Here is a 20,403-nt window from a genome sequence, read left to right as displayed (position 1 = left end):
GTTCAGGTGGCCAGAACCTGCAAACCTGGTCCCAAAGTTAACCCAGGTTCTGGGCACAGGTTCCAGTGTAAAAATTATTCGCAGTTCCCTTCCAACTACAGAGGGACATGATTATTGTACATGTCTGTCTTTTTCACTCAGAAATTTTTCATAACCGCTAAATAACACACTGCATTTTTCCACCTATAATCTTTAGTAAATTGTTAGGTTAGACCACTTCATGTGTTCCCAACATTAAATCACTTTCTATATATTATAAAGAGATGGGTGTTTGAAATCCGGCTCACAATGCAATGAAAAAAAATCTCTGACATCACCATGAGCTGAGAAGTTTTAGATATTTATCTTTTAGCTTTATTCCATTTCCATTAGTCATAAAATGTCTTCATAATTACTTTTATCCTGTTTAGTTGTGTCTAAAAAAACGTCATTGCAGTTTGAAGTCAAGTAGAGCCACAAAGATTAAAATCTTGTACTTTTATATTCAGATATAATCCCAGGGTTACTCTGAAGGGAAAATGTATTCACAAAAAGTAACTGAGAACATCCAACTTTTATTTACAGAACTGAAGTATTTTTGGTGCAAAAAATAAAATATTTTAAAAATAATATATACACATATATATTTATCTCTATGGATAAAATGATGAAAGTGAAAAAACAAATGGAGGAATTTTGAAACAGTGAAATGTACATCACCAAAGAAAAACAAGAGTTTGAGAGAAATGAGAGAAAAAAGAAAAACGTACATTATTTCATTTTCTAGAACAAGAAATCATAAGGTCTTAAAGTTCAACTCAAATTGAATGTGCTCAATATTTCTTTGAAATACTGAAGCAAGCATGTGATTCACTTTTATGTTGAGCATGTTTAATAAAATAGAGAGGTGAGCTATAAAACATCTTGATACATTTGCTGTCGATTTGCTATGACAACACATGACAGATTATAAGGCAGAAACACTGAAACACAATGAAGCTGTTTGTAAAGGAAGTGACTCCATTGAAGGTTTTGGAACTGACGACCTTCAGCAGGACCTCCACTGGGTAATGGTCACTCACATTTAGTGCCTGAATGGAAAAACGAGGAGAAACATAGCAAACACCCATAGGTTTTAATTTGTGATGATAGAAACGTTTTAGTGTATGGGCTCTGCCATTTTTTTGGCCTTTCAGAGAAGAATCAGAGCTTTCTATATACTGCTCAAAACATTCTACTGTATATACAATCTATGCATAATCAAGATACATAAACAGATTTGCTCTTTTGTTTGTGGATGTAAAGCCAGGATGATATATTTACATGATGTAAATATAACTCCACAAAAAAAAAAAAAAAAAAACTCCACACCTTTTCTTCTGTTAGTTTGTACTCCTGTTGGAAGTTAAATGGCTGGGCAGAGGAAGGAACAACTGCTCTGTTAAACTTTTCTCCATGGACGACAATCCTGTTGGAAAATCATAAGTGGACAGAAGAGGTATGATCCCACATGCTTATAGATTTTCTGTACACAAAATGAAATGTTTGTTAATTAGTGTGGATTGTAAATTGTCTAGAATTTAAGCGAGCAGAAAACTCGCTTAAGACAAACTCGCCAGATTGTGTCCAAAACAGACGAATATATAATCATCCTAGTTGATACATAACGGTGTTTTGTTCATTCTGACCTAAAAAAAAATAAACAAAAACAAAAAAAAACAAAGGATGAGTTTTGTTCCGTGAGCAGATTAAACCAGCAGTTCACCTGTCGTAGGAGCAGGACGTGCTGTGCTTCACGGTGGTGTCGGTGTTCTCTCCTATCAGCCAATGGAGGTTCCTGTCTGTAATCAGACGCACTTTGTCCCGGTTCTTCTTGGCCAGGTAGCCGCAGTCGGCGTTGAAGTCCCCGAGAAGCATCACGTTCTGCTCGTGTAGCATTCAGAATCACGCGAGATTTATCGATATCAGCAGATTTAAACCGTTCTTTGGCAATGAGCGGCATTAGCTTTTACCTCAGTTTTCCACATCCTTCTTACTTCCTGCAGAACGTCATATAGGGCATCCAGCTCTTTAGTGGCGTTAACCGGAGTGGTGTGTTGAGGGATGAGAACAAACTCCTGTATAGCTGGAAACAGGCAGAAGGGAAAATAAGGAAGGATGGAAACAAAGAAAGGTGTACGGTAATAAATGTCTAAAACAAAAAGACACAAACTCACAGGTCTTTGGGGCTTTGAAGCGAACAACAAAAGGTTCTCTGGAGAAAGCATCTTCATCTCCTGGCAGATTGTCTGGGTACTGATACTGACCAGCAACCTCCACAGTGTTGGTCCTGCATGCATTCAGATAAAGAAAGGAGCGATGTTTCTGTGTACAACAAGTTGTAGTACGTTGGTGCATGAAGCAGCGCCGCTTACCTGTAGACGAACACATACTGCTCCTGGTATGACTCCTTCCTGCCCAGCCTCTCACTGGCCAAAAGGTTATACTGGTTCCTCGTGTCATATCTGAATAACCAACAGATAAGGCAGATCCAACTATTATTACTAATATTATTAGTAATAAAATAAGTCAGCCAGCAGGTTCACTAACCTACTGATCGTTTGGAGCAGCTTTGATATGGCTGTTCCTTTACGGTCTCTGACCTCCTGAAGCAAACACACGTCACAACGAGTAATTATCTGAAACAGACGGGAAACAGCAGAGTTACAGCTTGGTGTGGACACTGACGGGTGTCCCTGCCCACATCACCCGTCACCCAGAGGCCGAGACAGTCAAATTCACAGGGTCTAACCTCACCGAAATATACCTACAGAAAAAAGAAATGCATTATGCTCAGGGAGAAAATGCAAACAACACTGCAAAAAGATCTCAACTGGATCTTTTTGCATCTAAATTGGTGTTCAGAAGTTAAGAAAGTTACTTCTCAATCAGTAAACACTTAGCCTACTGACCTTGAAGTCGGTGTTAAGTTTTTGACTTTTTCCATTATATCAATTCAATTTCATAGCATATCCCTTTCAATTATAAAGCCAAGCTAACCAGAGGATCATTAGATGTCAAGATTCTCTGTGTTGAAAAATTATACACAGCATCTAAGTCTGACACAAACCTTTGTTCATCAAAGCTCTAAAAATGTTTTCATTTTTAGAAAGCATTTCTAAAAATGTTTTCAAGTTGGTCTCTGTGAATTTTTTTTTAATAATAAATACATTTTCCATTTGAATTCAGTGTAGTTTATAAAAATCAAACTGCATCCAATTTAACGTCGAGCTACAACAAGACTGCAGCAATCACAAGGAAAATGTTAAGATCAGTATTACATTTTATTTTCAAGCACTTTATATCTTCTTGAAGGACATGACATAGACACTTAGTGTAGAAATATTATACTATCATAACAATATCGCAACAGCACAACCAAGTCCTCACCCTGGCCAGAGTTATCATGATGTCATTCTTGTTAGATTTGGATTCCCCGAAATGATGAAGGTTGAAGGCACAGATTCTGAACTCTGATCCTCCTTGAACATCAACCACAGCCAGCAGGAGGGACAGCAGGAGGAACACGGACGTCATAGCTTACAGCTGGAGACACACGGTGTTCGGTTTACAAATACGTCACAACAAATAGAAACTAAGACATGACCACAAACTATCTTTACTTTCAGCGTGTTTAGAAAGAAAGGGAAAGATTAACCATTTTCACAGTCTTACATATTGTCTAGCAGCCTGACCCTACATGGATAAGAAGGTACAGCTGGATGTGGAATTTAACATGCGCCCCCTGCTGGAGATATGAACTCAGAACACCTGAATGCACAATGACGTTCACGTAGATTTGACTGAACAAGGAGTGCCGTGGTGGCGCGGCTGTTACCGGTTCGATTCCCGACCATGTCTTCACCCTTCCCGCATTACCCACTTTCCTGTCAATTCACTATCAAATAAAGGCCACTACAGCCAATAAAACCTTAATATATATATATATAGAAATATTGAACAATGTCCTTCATTTCAACTGATTGATCCTCAAGTTAGTGTTAATGGATCGCTTCCTCTTTGCGTTGTGAAAGAGAAAGCACTAAACACCCTTTCAATAAATTAGAATATTGTTGAAAAGTCAATTAATTTCAGGAGTTTTATGAAACTACATAGATTAACTACACACAAATGAATACTTGAAAACCTTCACAACAATTTTCTGCTCGTAGTTAACTAAAGCATGACATTTAAAATTAGAATATCTAATTTAACCAATGAAAAAAATATTTTTAATACAGAAATGCAGCCTTAATGAAAGATATGTATAACACCTGCTTAAAAAGGTGTTAAACATTTTTAAAAGGTTAATCTGAGAAATGATCCTCATCAGAATGCATGTTCTGATTAATTAAATAGGACTGCAGCTGCTCCTGTTGGCAGAGCTTTTCTTATCATCGCTCCACTGAGGTGCTTTCATGGTCTGTCAGAAATATTGTGTCCTTCCAGCTGTCATCACGCAGCTTTCAACTCCTACAGGATTTTAGAAAATTTTGAAAACTAAGATTTGTCCGCCAGTAAAGACTACATAAGAAGAGCAAAATTAAAGTCGCATATATCGGATGATCTACAGCTGAGAAGTTCTGGATCAGTAAAGTTTTGGGTGTAAACATTAACTGTGGTTAAAAGTTTGCAGTAACTTCGTGTTTTCTGTGAGACTCAGAGCTTCCGTCAGAACTTCATGTTTCTTTGTTGACGAGACAAAACATATTTCTGAATTCAACTCCTGGTCACACCTACGCAACAAGTTTTGTCCAAATTAATATGATCCCGTTAAAAGCTTAGCAAGCAATCTCTTACCTGTTCTTGCTTCTTGTGTCGCAGGGACTGAAAGGAGATAAGATGAATATTAGGGGGGAAAAAAACAGGAAAAGTTCAAAAGGAAAACTAAACAGTTCAGTTTTGTTTTCAATAAAGACGTAAAAATAAATAAAAATTGAAGTTTTTTAATCTGTCATGTAAAGACAGATAAAAAGATCTTTTCGCAATGGTAAAAACAGAAGTTGTGTCAGTAAAATATTTGTGGCTGGCTGTGTGAACAGACAGCCTGGAGGTAGAAACCGTCTCTGAGGCGGCTGTTTTTTGCAGACAGCGCTCTGACGTACTGACCTGGAGGTAAAAGTCTGAACTGCTTGTGTCCAGGTCCAGGATGTGTGGGGTCTGCAGAGATGTTAGCTGCCCATCTCCTGAACACATAGAAAAGGTGCTGCCCAAACTTTTTGAGACCAAGATCTACTTTTTCTGTCACCAGCCAGCTGAGATCTACCACATGACACGGAGATATAAAAATTGTAAATGCAACTCTGTTAACTTATTTTATTTTTCAAATATACATCAGTTATAGCAGACAAAAAAAAGTGATAGAAAACCTAATGCAGTTTCTTCCTCAGTGAGATTCTGACACTGGTTTCTCAGTCAGAAGCTGGTTGCAAAAATTGGGCCAGTAGGTATGTTTGAAAGAGGAAAAGCCTGTCAGACTCTGAGCTCACAGCAAGATGCCAGAGAGCAGTTATTATCGCGGTATTGTTTGTTAAACACTTCATGAAATATATTTGTCCTATTTGATATTAATTGTGACGTATACGTCGCAAACAACCGAGGTAATTAGTCCAAGTTTGTCGTTTATTGAACGTTCAGAAACTACAGCGGCTGTAATGCGCCACGGCAAAGGTGAACCAATATAAAATAACCCGAACAGGTGATCAACTCAAAACCACTTGACTTTTTACTCTCTCTTTCGAGCTTATGTACACCCGTTGCCGTGGCAACCGCCTGCGCCCAGCAAGTTGAGCAGAGATTACGTTAAAAACATAACATTCAGTTCGTTACGATATTATTGGGTCATTACTTTGAAAAGGTTTTGTTGATTTTTTTTTTTCATTTGTTTACTTAGAATTATTATTCTAAACCGTAAATCATTTTGCTTTTACTTTGTAATAATGGCTGCTTATTATTGGTCTATTACATAAAACCACTGGAAAATTTAAGTTAGTGTTTGCAGAGTAAAAAAAAGGAAAGGAAAATTTGATACGAATAGTTTTGCAAGGTGCCGTCAGTGGATTTCTCCCAACCTTAAATGAAGCCAACAATAGAAGTTCCTGTTGTTCTGCTGTGAATAACATGTCAGGACTCGATCAAAACATACCATTAACACAGCTATTCTCCCAGTGGTTCAGGGATCTGGTTACTCACCAGGTTCTCCTAGAAGTTCTCCTGCCTCAAACTTCAGAAGAATGAAGATTTACTCAAAGCGAAGCAGCAGAACGTAACTTTCCGGTGTTCGCCGTGTTTTCTCTCCGTCTTCTCCTCTCTGCTGAAACTCAAAACTGGGCGGCCTTCTTTATTTCCTAGGGGTGGGCCTAAAACGTGGTGAACGGTTACAGCTGCTGCTGGTTGTTTTCAGCTAGAGAAATGTCAAAGAAAACTCACCATCTAATTAAATGACCTCATCCTGGAGAAATATGACAAGACAGAAAATACTGATTTGAATTTAGTTTCTGGATGTTGTCAGACAGGCTTCATTTGCTTAGGTTTTACTTTTTATTTTAGGCATAAGAAAATCACATTTCCTTTTTTCACTCCTCGTGATGCATATTCTGTAGACGCCCACGACAGAAGTGTCCCTGTGTCTTGAAAAATCATATGACTTTGTTTTATACACATACAATTAATCTCCCTGTCTTAAGTTAAATCAGACCGAACTTCTCTTGTTTGTGTCAGGCAGATTTACTGACATTATTTCTATTAGGTAAATGTCACAACATTGAGAGACAGAATATGTCAGAGATGTATTCACTATTATCAGAAGTTTACATACAAAATAATTACTATCTCTCTATACTTTGGGGAAAACAAAGCCCAAATGATGATGTCATGACTTTGGAAGCTTCTGATAGGTTACCTGACACCTAATTGGAGGCTCAACTGTGGATTTATTTTAAGGCCACACCTGGAACTCTCTGATTTCTGGCTTGACAAGATGAGAAAGTTAGAAGAAATAAGCCAAGATGTCAGGAAGAGAATCAGGAGCAGCACCAGTCTGGTTCAGTTCTGGAAACAGTTTTCAGTTGTTTTAACACCTTTTGTTTCCTCAAGTCGCTTGGAACCATATGGCTGGTGAGACAGCGACATTATCCACAGTTAAATGACCTGTACCGACATGGGCTGAAAGGTCACTCAGTGAGGAAGAAGCCTTTACTTTAACAGAAACAAAGAAGGCAGTTTGCAGATGCACATAGGGACAAAAATCTTCATTTCTGGAGACATGTCCTGTGGTCTGATGGAACTAGTTGACCACTTTATAACTGCGAAGCACAGAGGCAGCATCATGTTGTGGGGCCGTTCTGCTGCTGGAGGATCTGGTGCACTTCATAAAATTGATGGAATCATGAGGAATTAACATGAGAATCTTACTTTTAGTACCGTCAATAGACTCTCCAGCTGAGCCGTGAACCTCTGAGGCTCCAGTCATCACAGACCAAACCGCCTTTAGAATCAAACTTGGTTGAAACTTTTACTTTAAAACCATCTCTTAATATATGGTTCTAGGCATATTTGATCCCCTTTTAAGAAAGGTATCTTCAAAAAAAAAAAAAAAAAAACTCTTTAAAATGCTGGTGGAAAATGTGAAGCGTAAAGCCTTCATTCAGTGACTTCCTTAAAAAAAAAAGTATTTCTCTAATGTAAAAACAGAAATGCTCCTTGAGACTTATGCAACCTCACCATGACTTGTTTCACAAGTTTTTTACAAGTTACAAGTTTAAAAAGAAATTTTTACTGAAAATTTCCCAGCAAAAAATGCAATAGTTTTTAGTTCATCCGATTCCCACTGCAGTTTCTATTCTTGTTCACTGGGTTCCAGTTGAGCCTTGAGGAAAAAGAACCTGTTAGGCCGTGAACATTAGAAACATTTGACTTCCTGTAAAACTAGCTCATCTTTGAGATGGATACTCCTTTAATGTAGATATTGATCTAGAATATCTGCACAGCAGCATTTCACCCTGCTCAGAACAACCCGTCTCTATTTACTACAGTACTTCAGTTTACATTGCTAATTTTTATGCAATATTCTGTGAAATTTTACTCATAATAGCCTAGAGATATGGTGTATTTATATATACAGCCATCAGTTAAATATGTCAAATAAACCAGGCACTAGTTAACATTAGTTAGTAGTTTGGTTTCATTCCCATCAATGAAGTCTGTTCTGTAACTGTGGATCTCACTTTAATAAAAAACGAACCACAACATTCATTTTGTAGTCAAAGCCATTTATTGGTTTCCGGCGCACAGGACGTGTACAGGAGGATTAGTTGGCGTGAAGGGCCTTCCAGTGGGACAGGGGCCCTCTGCTGGGGATGTACTTCACCCCACAGCCGTCAGGGATCAGGCGCTTCTCGGCCATCATGTCGTCGAAGTCGCAGGCGTTGAACTTGGTGAAGCCGTACTTCTTGGAAATGTGGATCTGCAGATCAGAGTGGATGTGTTAGTACAGCTCAACGGCAAAATTAGGCAGTAAAAACAATGACGCGTTTGTCTCAGTGGTCCCTTAAAGCACTCAGCACCTCCCAGCTGAGGACATACACAACCAGAGAGTCGCTGTCTGCAGCCTTTGCACACCAGAACCACACAGCAGAGGAACCGGTCGGCTTAATAAGCTGCAGAGTTCAAATTCTCTCACAATTACAATTTTTTTCCTCTTTACCTTTTGGCGTCCGGGGAACTTGAACTTGGCTCTGCGCAGAGCCTCCACCACATGCTCCTTGTTCTGAGCCTTGGTCCTCACAGACATGATGACCTGGCCGATGTGGACCCGGGCCACGGTGCCCTGGGGTTTGCCGAACGCACCACGCATCCCAGTCTGGAGCCTGGGAACAGCAGCAAACGTCAGACTGGAATCCTCCACACACTGAGCACAAATAAAGTGTGTGTGTGCGTGCGTGTGTGTGTGCGTGCGTCATCACCTATCAGCTCCGGCGCAGGACAACATTTTGTTGATGCGGATGACGTGGAAGGGATGCAGGCGCATGCGGATGTGGAAGCCATCTTTACCGCAGGTCTTCACCATGTACTTGTTAGCACAGATACGAGCCGCCTCCAGAGCTAGAGGACAGGACAGGATGGTTAATGGGCTGGATCGCCATGACAACCAAATGGAAGTCCTATTGGGTGGCTGTTTCAGTGGAGGGACGAGGTTGTACAACGTACACCCAGACAGGACCTGCACCTTAAATATAGTTCATTGAAACATTTTAGACACTGTAGAGGAGTTCTGCATATCACCATCAATGTTTCCACGTATGTAACTTTCACCATTAGTGGACTGATGACAGGCTAATCAGGTTTGTAGGAATGCCACCCTGAGCCTTTAAAAAGCAGAAGCAGGTCTGGATTCAGGAGGTTTCTCAGTAGATTTTAGGAACTAGAATGGAGCTTGAGGATGTAAACCAACAGGATGATTTCAGTTCTCATGAAACCTACACTGAATCATTCTGCACTGATTACAGATCCAATAGTTCAACATTTGTCTCCAAACTCATCAGCCTTCATTCACTTTCATGATCAGCAGGTTAAGAATGGGGAAAAAAATATATATTTCTACATTAAAGTCTAATGAAACGAGACATTCACCACAAAATTCACAGCTAAACCTAGAACCAGTTCTTAAATGGAGTAAATATTTCAGTTTGATCCACTTTTAGAAGCTTTAGTATAAAAAATAACCTGAACTTTGATACAATTTGTCTTTTATTTTATTGGAGTTTGCCATCATTGGACTGTGGCTCCTTCTGAATGAGTCAAACGACTTCACTGACATCTCCAGCATCCCCAGAATATTCCACATGTTTAACTTTAACAACACATCAATCATTTACACACTTGATGACATCCTAGGAGGAAGTTTTTTCAGGTTCTGCTGGAACAAAACAGGAGGGTGACCTCTGAGGACGAGAGCTAGCTAATGAAACAACTCTGCTCTGACAGAACAGACTTAAGTGCTGTAGTCTATAGAATTATACTTATATTTAGTACCAACGCTCATTTAAAAAAAAAAAAAACTTTTATCAGGAGAAACTATAAGAGCATTCTTACCTTCTGAGGACAGCTGCTCATACTCATCAGACACCATGTGGGCGCAGAGAGGAAACTCGTCCACCTTGGCCTTCTTCCTGCCCAGGTCAAAGATCCTGATCTTAGGATCTGCAAAAAGAGAGAAAAGAAGCTGAAGAGCAGCAGATCTGGGGGTGAGTGGATTTACTCCACACGGGACAGAAATGTCTCAGTGGTCCCTTAAAGCACTCAGCACCTCCCAGCTGAGGACATACACAACCAGAGAGTCACTGTCTGCAGCCTTTGCACACCAGAACCACACAGCAGAGGAACCGGTCGGCTTAATAAGCTGCAGAACCAGCAGTGGAATGCATCGTGGTGCCACTGCAAACTGATTCTAAAGATGTCTGCACAACAAACTCTGCTTTAGGCAATGTTTATGGAATTCAGACACTGCCTTTACATTTTCAATCATTTACATCCATATTCTACATAATGTGCGATAAACTTGCACCTTATGAAGCATACAAGTATTCCTTCAAATGATTTTAGCTGTTATTATGTGCCTAAAAAGACAGAAATTTAGGAAAACTTGAAAGCTACTCAGACGTCTTTAAATGAAGAAATTCCTGATTTAACCTGATCAAGTTTGTCACACACTCAGGAGATGCAAGCTGTTCTTCCCTGAAACACAACTAACTGGTTGAGTAGCTATAATCTAGGTTTTTAATCCAAAAATTCTGATTTTCCTTTATTAAGGGAAACCATTCTTGGTCTTCTCAATTTACAAAACGTTAAATCTTTTAGCTGAAACTATTAGCATCCTCTCACTCATTTAACTCAAGCTAGTGAGAATTATTAGTTCTACATCATCAGGGATTTAAAACGTTAATGAGACTGTACAGTTGTGACATCGCAGCATGTTTAAATAAAAAAACTGGAAGGTTAACTTGAACTGATTAAGATGACCAGAACATTTCGGATGAATGCATAGACAAAACCTCAGTGCTAATGATGCAGAACGGTTCTTGAATGAAAACAGAGAAGAGAAGGTTTGAGGCTGAGCAGCAGTAATTTAGCAGGTTCTGAAATAATCTGAAGAGGAACATTAAATGTTAAAAGTTCTCACCAGGAACACCCCTGCAGAAGCGAGACTTGGGGTAAGGCTTGTTCTTGCAGTAGCGGTAGCTGGAAGAGAGAAAACAGGTTTCTCATCAGACCTACTTTATCACTTTAAATATATCATTTTACTTTGAGCAGCTAAGCTCGTTCAAGAGGAAAATAAAAAAATCCACACAAACTAGGCAGTACTTGTTTTACTATTAGCTGAATTTTATTTATTTTTTGTAAATCCATCCCTAACAAGTCATTCACATGTACAACTAACGCAGATTAATATTAATGTTAATGAAACTGAGCATCTGGAGGATCATACAAACAGATTTTCCAAGATCATTGGAGCTGAAGACAAAAATTGGGTTAAACTGGCCTAAATAAACTGAAAAACCTTACAACCTGATTCGTTTACTTTACGTCAACATTTACTTGCAGTTTGGGAAGTTAGGTTTAGGAAACCAAATTATAGTTTTCTCATAAAATAAACTATAACATCTCAACCACTGCAATAAATGTTGTGTCAACTGATAAAATGTAGCTTCACAGAGCGCATTTACCAACATGAACCTTAGTTTGGTATCAGTGTTAATGCTAGTATCGTGATAGCTAACGTTAGCTCAAGCTAACGCTATAATTTAATATAACGAATGAGAGCATTAAAGTAAATAAGACGAGCGCAAGTTATTCCAAAAAGCTTTCAGAAGGCGTTCAGTATTTCATTTCCGCACTAGCAGCGTGTACCGAGGCCTGCCGGTGCCCGGCTCGGTGCACATGGAGCGGACTCACAGCTGCTGCCATTTTCCTCCGACTGACACTAAACTCGGCCTCACGAGAAAAAACGCACAGGACTTACCAGCGAGCAGGTCGGCGGCCCATGGTTATAATCTGTGAAATAGTAAATAAAATCGAGTTACTTCGGTTCAATCTAAGTTAACTTTAGAGATAAATAACTTTAAAATGTGTTTTTAAACGAGCAGACCCAGAAAACGCGCTGCCACCACGCACTCACCTAATGGAGGAAAGGAAGGAGAACCTACTTCCGCTGCGTCATGAGGACGGAGGTCAGACGGGGCGGATTTTTAAAAATATATATACAAGATCATTTTTGTCGTAATGTGTTTCTTGGCATACATTTATTGTAAATAACAGCTTAATATAAATTTTTATTTAAAAAAATACGTAAACGAATGCTAGGAAATGTAGTTTTTCAGTGGAGAGTTCCATACAGCTTCTTAAAGAGCGCCCTCCCTTGTCACGATGGTCAATTTTTCATCTTTTTTTTTTTTTTTTTTTTTTACCAAATTTTGTTTTCTACTCTTACCTAAGTAAATTCCTGGATGTCTACTTTTTATTTTCACTTGACTAAATATATTGGAGTAGCACTATTCACACTTGAACACACTTTTAGATTTATTCTGTCTTTAGAAATGGGTCAGTTGAGGTTTGTAGAATTGAGCTACTCTATTAATTTAGTGTGATGTGTGTGTCTTACAAAGACAGAAGGAGAAAGAAAAGCAACACAATTAAAATTATTGATAAATATGCAGCATAAACATTGGGGAAATTTTAGCAGACAGCTGACAATGTAGAATTTTAAATAGATTTGCCAAAGGCAGTTCTGAAAATCTAATTAAATACATTCTGACTTACTGTAGTCATGACTGTTTAACTTAGCCTCTGTCCTGGACTAGGTCAGAACTAATCTGCTTAAATGTGTATCTCTAGATGAAGTCACTAAAACAGCCATCGCTTACAATAATTCTTCACTTTTAAATTTTACATATGTAAAAAGTACTCCATACTTCAGTGTCTTCTGAAACTCCTGTGCTAGGTGCCCGTTCTCTGAGGTGTTTTTCCCCTTCATCACAAGCTTTGTCTTGTGTCCATGTGTCCTTAAAAGTCCCTTGAATTTGGAAGTTTATTGTTAATATGTGTTTTATAAATAAACAAAATTAAATAAATAAGAAATGTTTTATTCATTCAGGGATAAAACATTTAGACCATTGATCGTGGCAGTGTAAAGAAAAGCATCATCCACTGGCCAGTATTAAATTTTAATGGTTCTAAGAAGTGCTTCTCAAATGTTCCCAGTAGGGGGCAGCATTGCCCAAAGACATAAAAGCCTCTGTCGTTGGCTGCTGCTTCAGTAATTCCTAAAAGGGAGCAATGAGCTCACATCCTTCACGTCCAGTAAATGAAAAGCAAATGTCTTTTAGAAACGTGAGGAATCATTTGCTTCTCATTTTAAAAAATTCTCTGACATCATCCTAACACACAATAAGTATGCATTACATCCTGAGGATCAGCTGAGGGACGTGCCTCTTCGAACCAGGCATCATTTTTAGGGTCTTTTTTTGTCTTTGGACTTTGTTCATGTCAGCAGAGCTTGATAAGAGCGGGGCGATGCAGGGCAACTTGTGAGAGACTCAAACCCAGAGCAGATTACTCAGTCAGGAGAGGCATTTGAACTTTGACCTCAATTCCTGCGCAGCATCATGTGAAGGTCAGCTGTCAGCTCCTTATCTTCTCTGCCCTGCTGTTTTGACTGAGTCTCCACAAATCCTTTCCTGTCTCAGGGCCCTGAAGGCCAGCAATGACGGCGACACGATGGGACAAAAACAGGGACCAAAAAAGGTCAAAGCACATTCTCCTCTTTCTGGTGACTGATGACGGAGATGCTCTGATAGTCACACACACTAAGACATGATGTAGAGCAGAAAGAGGGTTTTTGACACAGGGCTTAAAAGTAATGTAATTTTTTCCATTTAAATGTCGACTGCATGGCGTGGAAGTGACCCAAAAGTGTTAAACAGTGAGGGGAGAGCTTGCTAAAATAAGCCCTCTTATGTGTCTCGAGCTTACAAACGTACCAAGACCTGAGCATTAACCCTACTGACCCACGTGACGTCACTCTCTTCAGAAAGCAGCATATATACTGATATTTATATGTATATATGATCAGAACTGAATGTCAAGAGCTTTGTTTCAAGGGTCAGCTCTTGCTTTACCACAACAGACTGGAGCAGCGTTCACATTAAGGCAGACTAGATCCCAAAATGTCTATCGGTCCTGCTTCTCCATAAGGACTGAGGCTAAGGACCATCAGTCCTTATCCTCCCCTCCACCGGCCCAGTTTTAAAAGCCTTATCTCAGAGCTCAATGAGCATCTTCTGACATTAATGCTGTGTTATGAATAAATCACTTTCACTCCACTATTATTGCAGCTTTTCCAGTATAATCTGCTGTTGACCAGGAACTGCTCAGCAATGTTTCCTGTTGGAAAAGTAAATATCCAAATGGGCTCTCCTGCTTTCTGTGTCGCAAAATGTCTCCATGAAATCCCATGTGTTTGTTTCTGCCAGTTGTTTTTAGATCATATTTCAAAATGATGTTTAGTTCCTTAGTCTTCACATCATTTTCAGCAGTTTTTGTTACAAAAATGAACACAAGCCATCTACTAAAACAGACGGTAATTTAGCCGTAGCATAAACAATAGTATTTAGTACCGACCGAGAATTTTGTTCCCGTTGGTTTTTCACGCCAAGTCGACCATTTTATGACTCATGTTTGGAAATGTTTTGTTTTGGTGACTGCACTGTTACCGACAGGAGCTGTAAACATGGCGGTCAGAGCAACAAGCAAAAATACTATGATTCGGATCTCAGAACAATGACTGTTCGTGCTGCTTAAAACTTAACCCAAAAACAGAAACACGAGATCAGCACTAAGAGACTCATTGTGCCAACCACACCCTCACACATACACACTCCTGAGCTGTCGCTGCAGAGCATGCTGCCTTGACTCGTGCTCATCACTTCCTGACTGATGCTAACACTAACCACAACTTCTGCGAACCAAAGCTTCAACTTTATTATTTTAATACTTTAATCATTTGCGCAGCCGCCTCTTGTTTCTCTTCTCTAATAATCAAGGGGATTGCTCAATTCGATTTATGTTTAGAAATGCAGTTACACACTCTCAAACACACATTCACATTATCACTCATCTGTCTCTGGACAGTTTTTATGATGCAGAAGGGTGTGTTAGTTAACACCCAGAGAAGCGCCGACAGAACGGAAGTGTGTCTGGGAGGAGCATGCTGTCCAAAAGAGGGGTCAAGACCAGCTTCTCGTCGTTCCAGTCACTGTGATAAATTCTCTCATCGTTCAGATTTTAAAGATGACGAGGTGCCGTAACGATAAGCAGGGTTTTATGCAATGGAAAAAGTTAATTTATTATATTAGGCAGATATTTAAATATAATAATCATCAGTGTTATATATATATTTTTTAACTAAAACAGGTGTAGGGTTAAAAAAAAAGCAGTAGATTTGACTGAAGAAAACAAAGAGCAGCCATGACTAAGGCTTAGTTTCTGTTTACATTTTAGTCATTGCTTCGTCTAAACAATCCCGCTTCCTTAGTTACTGTACTTAACAGCATAACTCTGACAGGGCCAGGTTGATGTGGTTCTGGCTATTATGGGAAGATCCGCAATGGTGATCAAATGAAGTTCAATAAAAATAAAACTTAAAACTTTTTTATTCATATTTTGGATTTAAAGATTAATGAAAATGTAAAGATTAGGATTAAGACAAAAGAAATAAGTGAGTTGGTGAGTTTTTAACTCTTGAATCAGCAAATATCCTTGTTGCATTAGTGTAAATAGATGGAATAAATACATCTTAAATAAGTTTAAATCAAATTTTATGGTTTTATGTTCAAGATTATGACTTTTTTTCTGCACGGCATTACATGTTAAAAGTATTACATTTATTGTCATTGCAGGATCACTTTTTCTGAGCTGTTAAATTGCTCAGGTTTTACAGCATGAACTGATCCCCACATTAACCGCAAGCTCCCTGTAAGTCAGTTTGATGGTCAGAAATGGACCGGCAACAGGTACACAGGAACACAACTTCACCATTGAGTGTCATGTTTTGTGAGTCAATACCTTGGAATGAGCATGGATAAAGATTATTATGGTATGACAGAAAAGTTGCATGAGGACAGAACAGAACACAGAGTGTGGGCAGAATAATGGAAGGAAGGTGAATAAAGAACGCAGAGCTGAGCTAGACACAAAGGAAACAACAACAGCAGGGTGAAAAAAGACCAATACTGATGTCAGAGAATATACTAAAATAAAAGGAGAACAGAACACAATTTATAAGTAAGAAACTAAACACAAAGGAATAATATTTTGAACATAGCAAGACCATTTTATCAATAATGAACAACTCAGAAGTAGGCAGGAGGAAACAACAGTAGTGAGACAGGTGATGATGGAGGATGGAGCTGTGGCTGAGGCGCAGACTTGATACTCACTGTGGCAAAGGAAGAACGGGGCGTCACATGCAGGTTATAGGGGCCAGGTGGGACCCCTGGTGGGGGGTTAACCTGAAGAGCTGTTTGTCCTGAGGAGGAGATTGTCCACTGGTAGATATTTAGACCGAACCTGGGCGGAACCAACACCAGCTTCGTTCCCCAGATGACCTGTTCTCAGTCCATGTCCTCCAGCAGCAATGGATAACCACTGATAAACTAATGCAATGTTCTCTGGCATTGGCATATGCAACATTTCTGTTCAGTTCTAGAGTGTTTGTCTCTTCCATCAGACATCCATACTAGAACTTGAGGAAAATGTATTTGACTAATCGACTAAATGTTTTCCAGAAACAAAATAAAAACATTCTGGAGCCGTTTTTATGTAAACTGACTGATGTCCTTCTGTAAAAGTTCCCAGGACTTTTACATAAGACCACTGATGACTTATCAGTGTCATCAGTGGCAAATCTACCGATTGACGAGATTTCTCACAAACTGAGCATGTATGAAGTCTTTCCAGCCATGCCTGGTTTGCAAGGTTTCCACAACTTGAAAATTTCTTCATTCTCATCTAATTAATTTTCTTTTTGAATTGTGAATTTGAGTAGTTTGAACAGTAACGCACTAAATGTGTATTAGTCTGTACTTCAGAATAATGCAACCTTTCCCTCGGCCTGGGCTACATTGTTTGGAAACTATAGTGACCAGCTATACATCAGGATAGCTGGTACATCAGGAAACAATGGCTGTTAAGTATTTTGGGACAGGAAATGAAGTCAATCAGAGACACAAACAGAAAAAAAACCAGAGTAATACAAATAGTGGATGTTTTCCAAGTAAGAGCACATTTCCTGGAAGATGCATGATGGCACACAGCTCTCTCTTCAGGAGCTCAGATTGTGCAATATCAGGACTGGATTTGCTGACTTAGGCCTTCTGTGTCCAAACTGTTGTCTGGGAAGTGAAATTGACGTATCGCCATAGAGACCGAGCTCCAGAAAAACAAAACACTCCAATCTGACTCATCCCGTCTTGCCATCATACTTATCATTTATCTGCTTGCTCTGTTGACATTCCTGCTCACTCGTTCAATAAATCGGCCTCCGATATCAGTGAAATCTGACAGGAAAGAACGGCTTGAGGACAGGCCGAGTCCATGAGAAATGACTGCCTTGCCTTTTTCTGCATGTTTAGCAATATTTCCAGGTAATCTGTGGAGCCTAAAGTTGCTTCAGCAGGTAAACACCACAGTCAGCTGTGGTGTTTCAATGTGCTCATTAGCCTTTCACATACATACTTTGCGTCTACATAAACAGACTCAGTAAAGTTCTGAAACAAAGAGAATAAAAACAAACATAAAAAGACTAAAGAAGTGATCAAAACTTGTTTTTTTAATTCTTTTTTGTACGAAATGAATCTGCAAATATTGTACTTTTTGTTTGTTCACTTTTACTGCTCCGACTGTTTTGAGTTTTGTTTAGTTTTTTTTTTATGTCTAATAAATCATACAACTGAGCCGCTCGCCATGCCTGTATCTCTGCTCGTCTTGTCTCTGCAGGTCTGTCTGTCAGACTCAAATGCTTCAGTAATGAGATCATATGATGTCATGCAGTTCACCCAGGAGCAGCCTGGCTTAAGCCCCATGTGGGGATTAGTGTGAATGTGTATGTAGATCAAAACCTGCAATTAAAATCGGCTCGTTTTAGGATTGTATCTCGTAGACTTTCACTAAAAACTCCTAAAGGAAATATGGCTCAAAAGTATATTAAAACTATTGATTACTTCCTGCTTTGAAACTCTAAACAGGATGCAGCAGCTACTTTCAAAAGTTTCATGACCAAATGTGTGCAATGCAAGAGTTATCATTTCCACTAGGGTCAAAATGTACATTTTCTAAGTTGTTAAAATACAGTGGACTGCCTCTCTGAACCCAACATGCCAGAGGTTACTCAGCAGAATTAACCTCAGGACCCATAATGACCAGAGAACAACCCCAGCTGCAGACATGTACCAGCACTTCTGTGCATTTCAATCTCAGTACATCAGTCAAACACAGAACTGCCCAACCTCTGTTATTGAGCAGATTGTTGCAGATCTTCATTGCATCCAATACGAGGTAAAATGGTAAGATGAGTTCTGGTTTTCAAACTTGCATCTTGAACAGAGTTGTTAAATAAAATGCAGGATAAGCAAAGGACCAATCATGATTAAATGACCGAGCAGCAAAAGCGTTCCCAAGCAGAAGTCCAGTTTACGGTTGGAGTAATAATAAGTTTCAGACTACCGAAGCTCAGAGACAGCAATAAGGGTGTTAATCAGACAGACGAGTACCAAAACGACAAAACGTAACCTCGAGAAATCCCCAAAGCTCCAAAGCACAGATAATGTTTAAAAGACGACTTGAACTCTATGGGCTCCTCCTTTCTCATGCCTTGTTGTAGGGGCGTAGATTATCCTGATCTGTCTCAGCCTACAGTAGTAATGCTACTATAGGCTTTGACTGCTGGAAGACAAACTGACCACTTTTCCTTACATTCTTCTTTTACTACTCTCCAATTTGCATTGTTGTTATTATTTTCTCTCCATAGAGACACCTGGTTGCGTTCCGTTTAACGGTGATTCCTTCCTGAAGGAAAACATCGGCTGATATAATGCTTCTAATTACTAGACCTCTCCTGCTAGTGTTACTTTTCATTAACATAGAAGGTACTCCTGGAGCAGTCCTTGTTTTTTTTGTGTGTCTCTGCCCTGTCTTTTCAACCTCCAGACGGTTGTTGCAGGCGGCTGCTTGTACTGAGTCAGGTTCTGGTTCTGGTTCTGCTGGAGGTTTCTTCCAATATGCAAGCTTGGTATGAGGGATTGCTGTAAAGTTCAATTCAAGTGATTGTCCACTGCTGCTGCGTTGTTCAGGAGGAGTGAATGCTGCATGTCAATGACTTGATGCTCTGCTGGGTTTCCTTGGATACAAAAATATTTAACCCCTTAATGGTTTCATGTCAGACAATGGTTCTGACATGAAAGCATTTGAATAGTGAGTTATGAGGACACTGTTATATGTTAAGAGGTGCTAATTTGAATGATAAACTGAACTTTTAACAAGTTCTGTTAACATAAATTGATTTTAGAATCAGGAGATACTCCTGAAATATGTTACCATTACTGTTTCCATGTGGGTCAGGATTCAAAAATTGGTTTATTGCTCTAAACTGATGAGAATTGAAGTAAACAATTTGTCCCACAAGGAAAATGCAATTATAGATCAAGTGTTATAAATCATTTTCACTGTGAAGTGTGGGAGTGGCAGAATGATGTAGGGAGGACAAGAACAAATATTGACAACTTGAACCAGAAACCCTGAAAATGGTAAATTCAGGCAACTTTTGATAAAACTCCCCCAGTCCTTCACATAAACAAGGTTTGTTTAGAAACAGCAAAGAACCAGACGATCCTTCAAAAATTAATCTAGCTGAGGAAACACAAGATAGTCTGACGTTTGTGTTGTGCAAACACATTATTGTTTTAAAAGAAACAGTGCGCTTCGCTCAAAGCCAAAATTTACACAGCACAGAAGTGAGTATCCAGAGATAACCCAAGTCCTTGAAGTAGTCCTGCATTTTTTTTTTAGATATTTTTCTGCTCTACCACACAGGAATACATTATCCGTAAGCTTGCGATTATGGGAGTGTTTTAACCCTCCTGAACATGTAATCCAATATGGCCGACTGTGGTGGTGTGGGTGGAGAAGTCGTCATGATCAGAAGGTTGCAGGTTCAATTCTAGCTAGATCTATGTATCGGTGAGTGTGAATGGGTGAATGTGACTCTAGTGTAAAGCGCTTTGAGTGGTCAAAAATGATTGGAAAAGTGCTATTTACCCTCAGTCCATTTACCAT

The 20,403-nt window shown here is 39.3% G+C and overlaps 2 protein-coding genes and 2 non-coding genes across 7 annotated transcripts; all 4 read right to left on the bottom strand.

Annotated features, from left to right (window-relative positions):
• Positions 1 to 534: 534 nt before the first annotated feature.
• dnase1l1 (deoxyribonuclease I-like 1) lies at positions 535 to 6,377 on the bottom strand. 4 transcript variants are annotated; one of them, XM_088006955.1, is made up of 11 exons: positions 6,211 to 6,377; positions 5,128 to 5,280; positions 4,819 to 4,845; positions 3,409 to 3,557; positions 2,569 to 2,657; positions 2,394 to 2,483; positions 2,196 to 2,308; positions 1,992 to 2,104; positions 1,745 to 1,902; positions 1,351 to 1,447; positions 535 to 1,070 (listed from the first exon to the last, which is right to left on the bottom strand). In XM_088006955.1, the coding sequence occupies exons 4-11, from the start codon at positions 3,553 to 3,555 to the stop codon at positions 927 to 929; spliced, it is 951 nt and encodes a 316-aa protein (XP_087863081.1). In that variant the 5' UTR covers positions 3,556 to 3,557; positions 4,819 to 4,845; positions 5,128 to 5,280; positions 6,211 to 6,377; the 3' UTR covers positions 535 to 926. The 4 variants fall into 4 exon arrangements, with proteins under 4 accessions (XP_087863081.1, XP_087863082.1, XP_014853693.1 ...); XM_088006956.1 differs by having other exon boundaries at positions 5,128 to 5,204; XM_014998207.2 differs by having other exon boundaries at positions 3,409 to 3,564; positions 6,211 to 6,375.
• A 1,894-nt stretch (positions 6,378 to 8,271) lies between these two features.
• Positions 8,272 to 12,187, bottom strand: rpl10 (ribosomal protein L10). The gene is made up of 7 exons (XM_088006954.1): positions 12,164 to 12,187; positions 12,038 to 12,069; positions 11,198 to 11,256; positions 10,111 to 10,218; positions 8,982 to 9,120; positions 8,723 to 8,885; positions 8,272 to 8,482 (listed from the first exon to the last, which is right to left on the bottom strand). The coding sequence occupies exons 2-7, from the start codon at positions 12,058 to 12,060 to the stop codon at positions 8,327 to 8,329; spliced, it is 648 nt and encodes a 215-aa protein (XP_087863080.1). The 5' UTR covers positions 12,061 to 12,069; positions 12,164 to 12,187; the 3' UTR covers positions 8,272 to 8,326.
• Positions 8,549 to 8,681, bottom strand: LOC148158269 (small nucleolar RNA SNORA70). Its single transcript, XR_015763883.1, has one exon. It is a non-coding gene; the product is annotated as a small nucleolar RNA SNORA70 (small nucleolar RNA).
• Positions 10,291 to 10,423, bottom strand: LOC148158268 (small nucleolar RNA SNORA70). The gene has a single exon (XR_015763884.1). It is a non-coding gene; the product is annotated as a small nucleolar RNA SNORA70 (small nucleolar RNA).
• Positions 12,188 to 20,403: the final 8,216 nt, after the last annotated feature.

The sequence above is a fragment of the Poecilia mexicana genome, unplaced genomic scaffold (assembly GCF_051168715.1).
Source record: "Poecilia mexicana isolate PSO_F unplaced genomic scaffold, ASM5116871v1 scaffold_7, whole genome shotgun sequence".
In the NCBI taxonomy this organism is placed as follows: domain Eukaryota; kingdom Metazoa; phylum Chordata; class Actinopteri; order Cyprinodontiformes; family Poeciliidae; genus Poecilia; species Poecilia mexicana.
The sequence above is the reverse complement of the archived record's forward strand: the minus strand, read 5'-3'. Positions and strand labels throughout refer to the sequence as shown.

Excerpts from the sequence above, each read along its gene's own strand:
- rpl10 (XM_088006954.1), bottom strand. The coding sequence starts at position 12,060 with ATGGGCCGCCGACCTGCTCGCTG. Across the intron at positions 10,219-11,197 it reads CTTCTGCAGGGGTGTTCCTG|ATCCTAAGATCAGGATCTTT; the intron begins GTGAGAACTTTT and ends CTCTTTTTGCAG. Across the intron at positions 8,886-8,981 it reads TCCTGCGCCGGAGCTGATAG|GCTCCAGACTGGGATGCGTG; the intron begins GTGATGACGCAC and ends TGCTGTTCCCAG.
- dnase1l1 (XM_088006955.1), bottom strand. The coding sequence starts at position 3,555 with ATGACGTCCGTGTTCCTCCTGCTGTCCCTCCTGCTGGCTGTGGTTGAT. Across the intron at positions 2,484-2,568 it reads CTGCTCCAAACGATCAGTAG|ATATGACACGAGGAACCAGT; the intron begins GTTAGTGAACCT and ends TTGGTTATTCAG. Across the intron at positions 2,105-2,195 it reads CTTCAAAGCCCCAAAGACCT|CTATACAGGAGTTTGTTCTC; the intron begins GTGAGTTTGTGT and ends GCCTGTTTCCAG.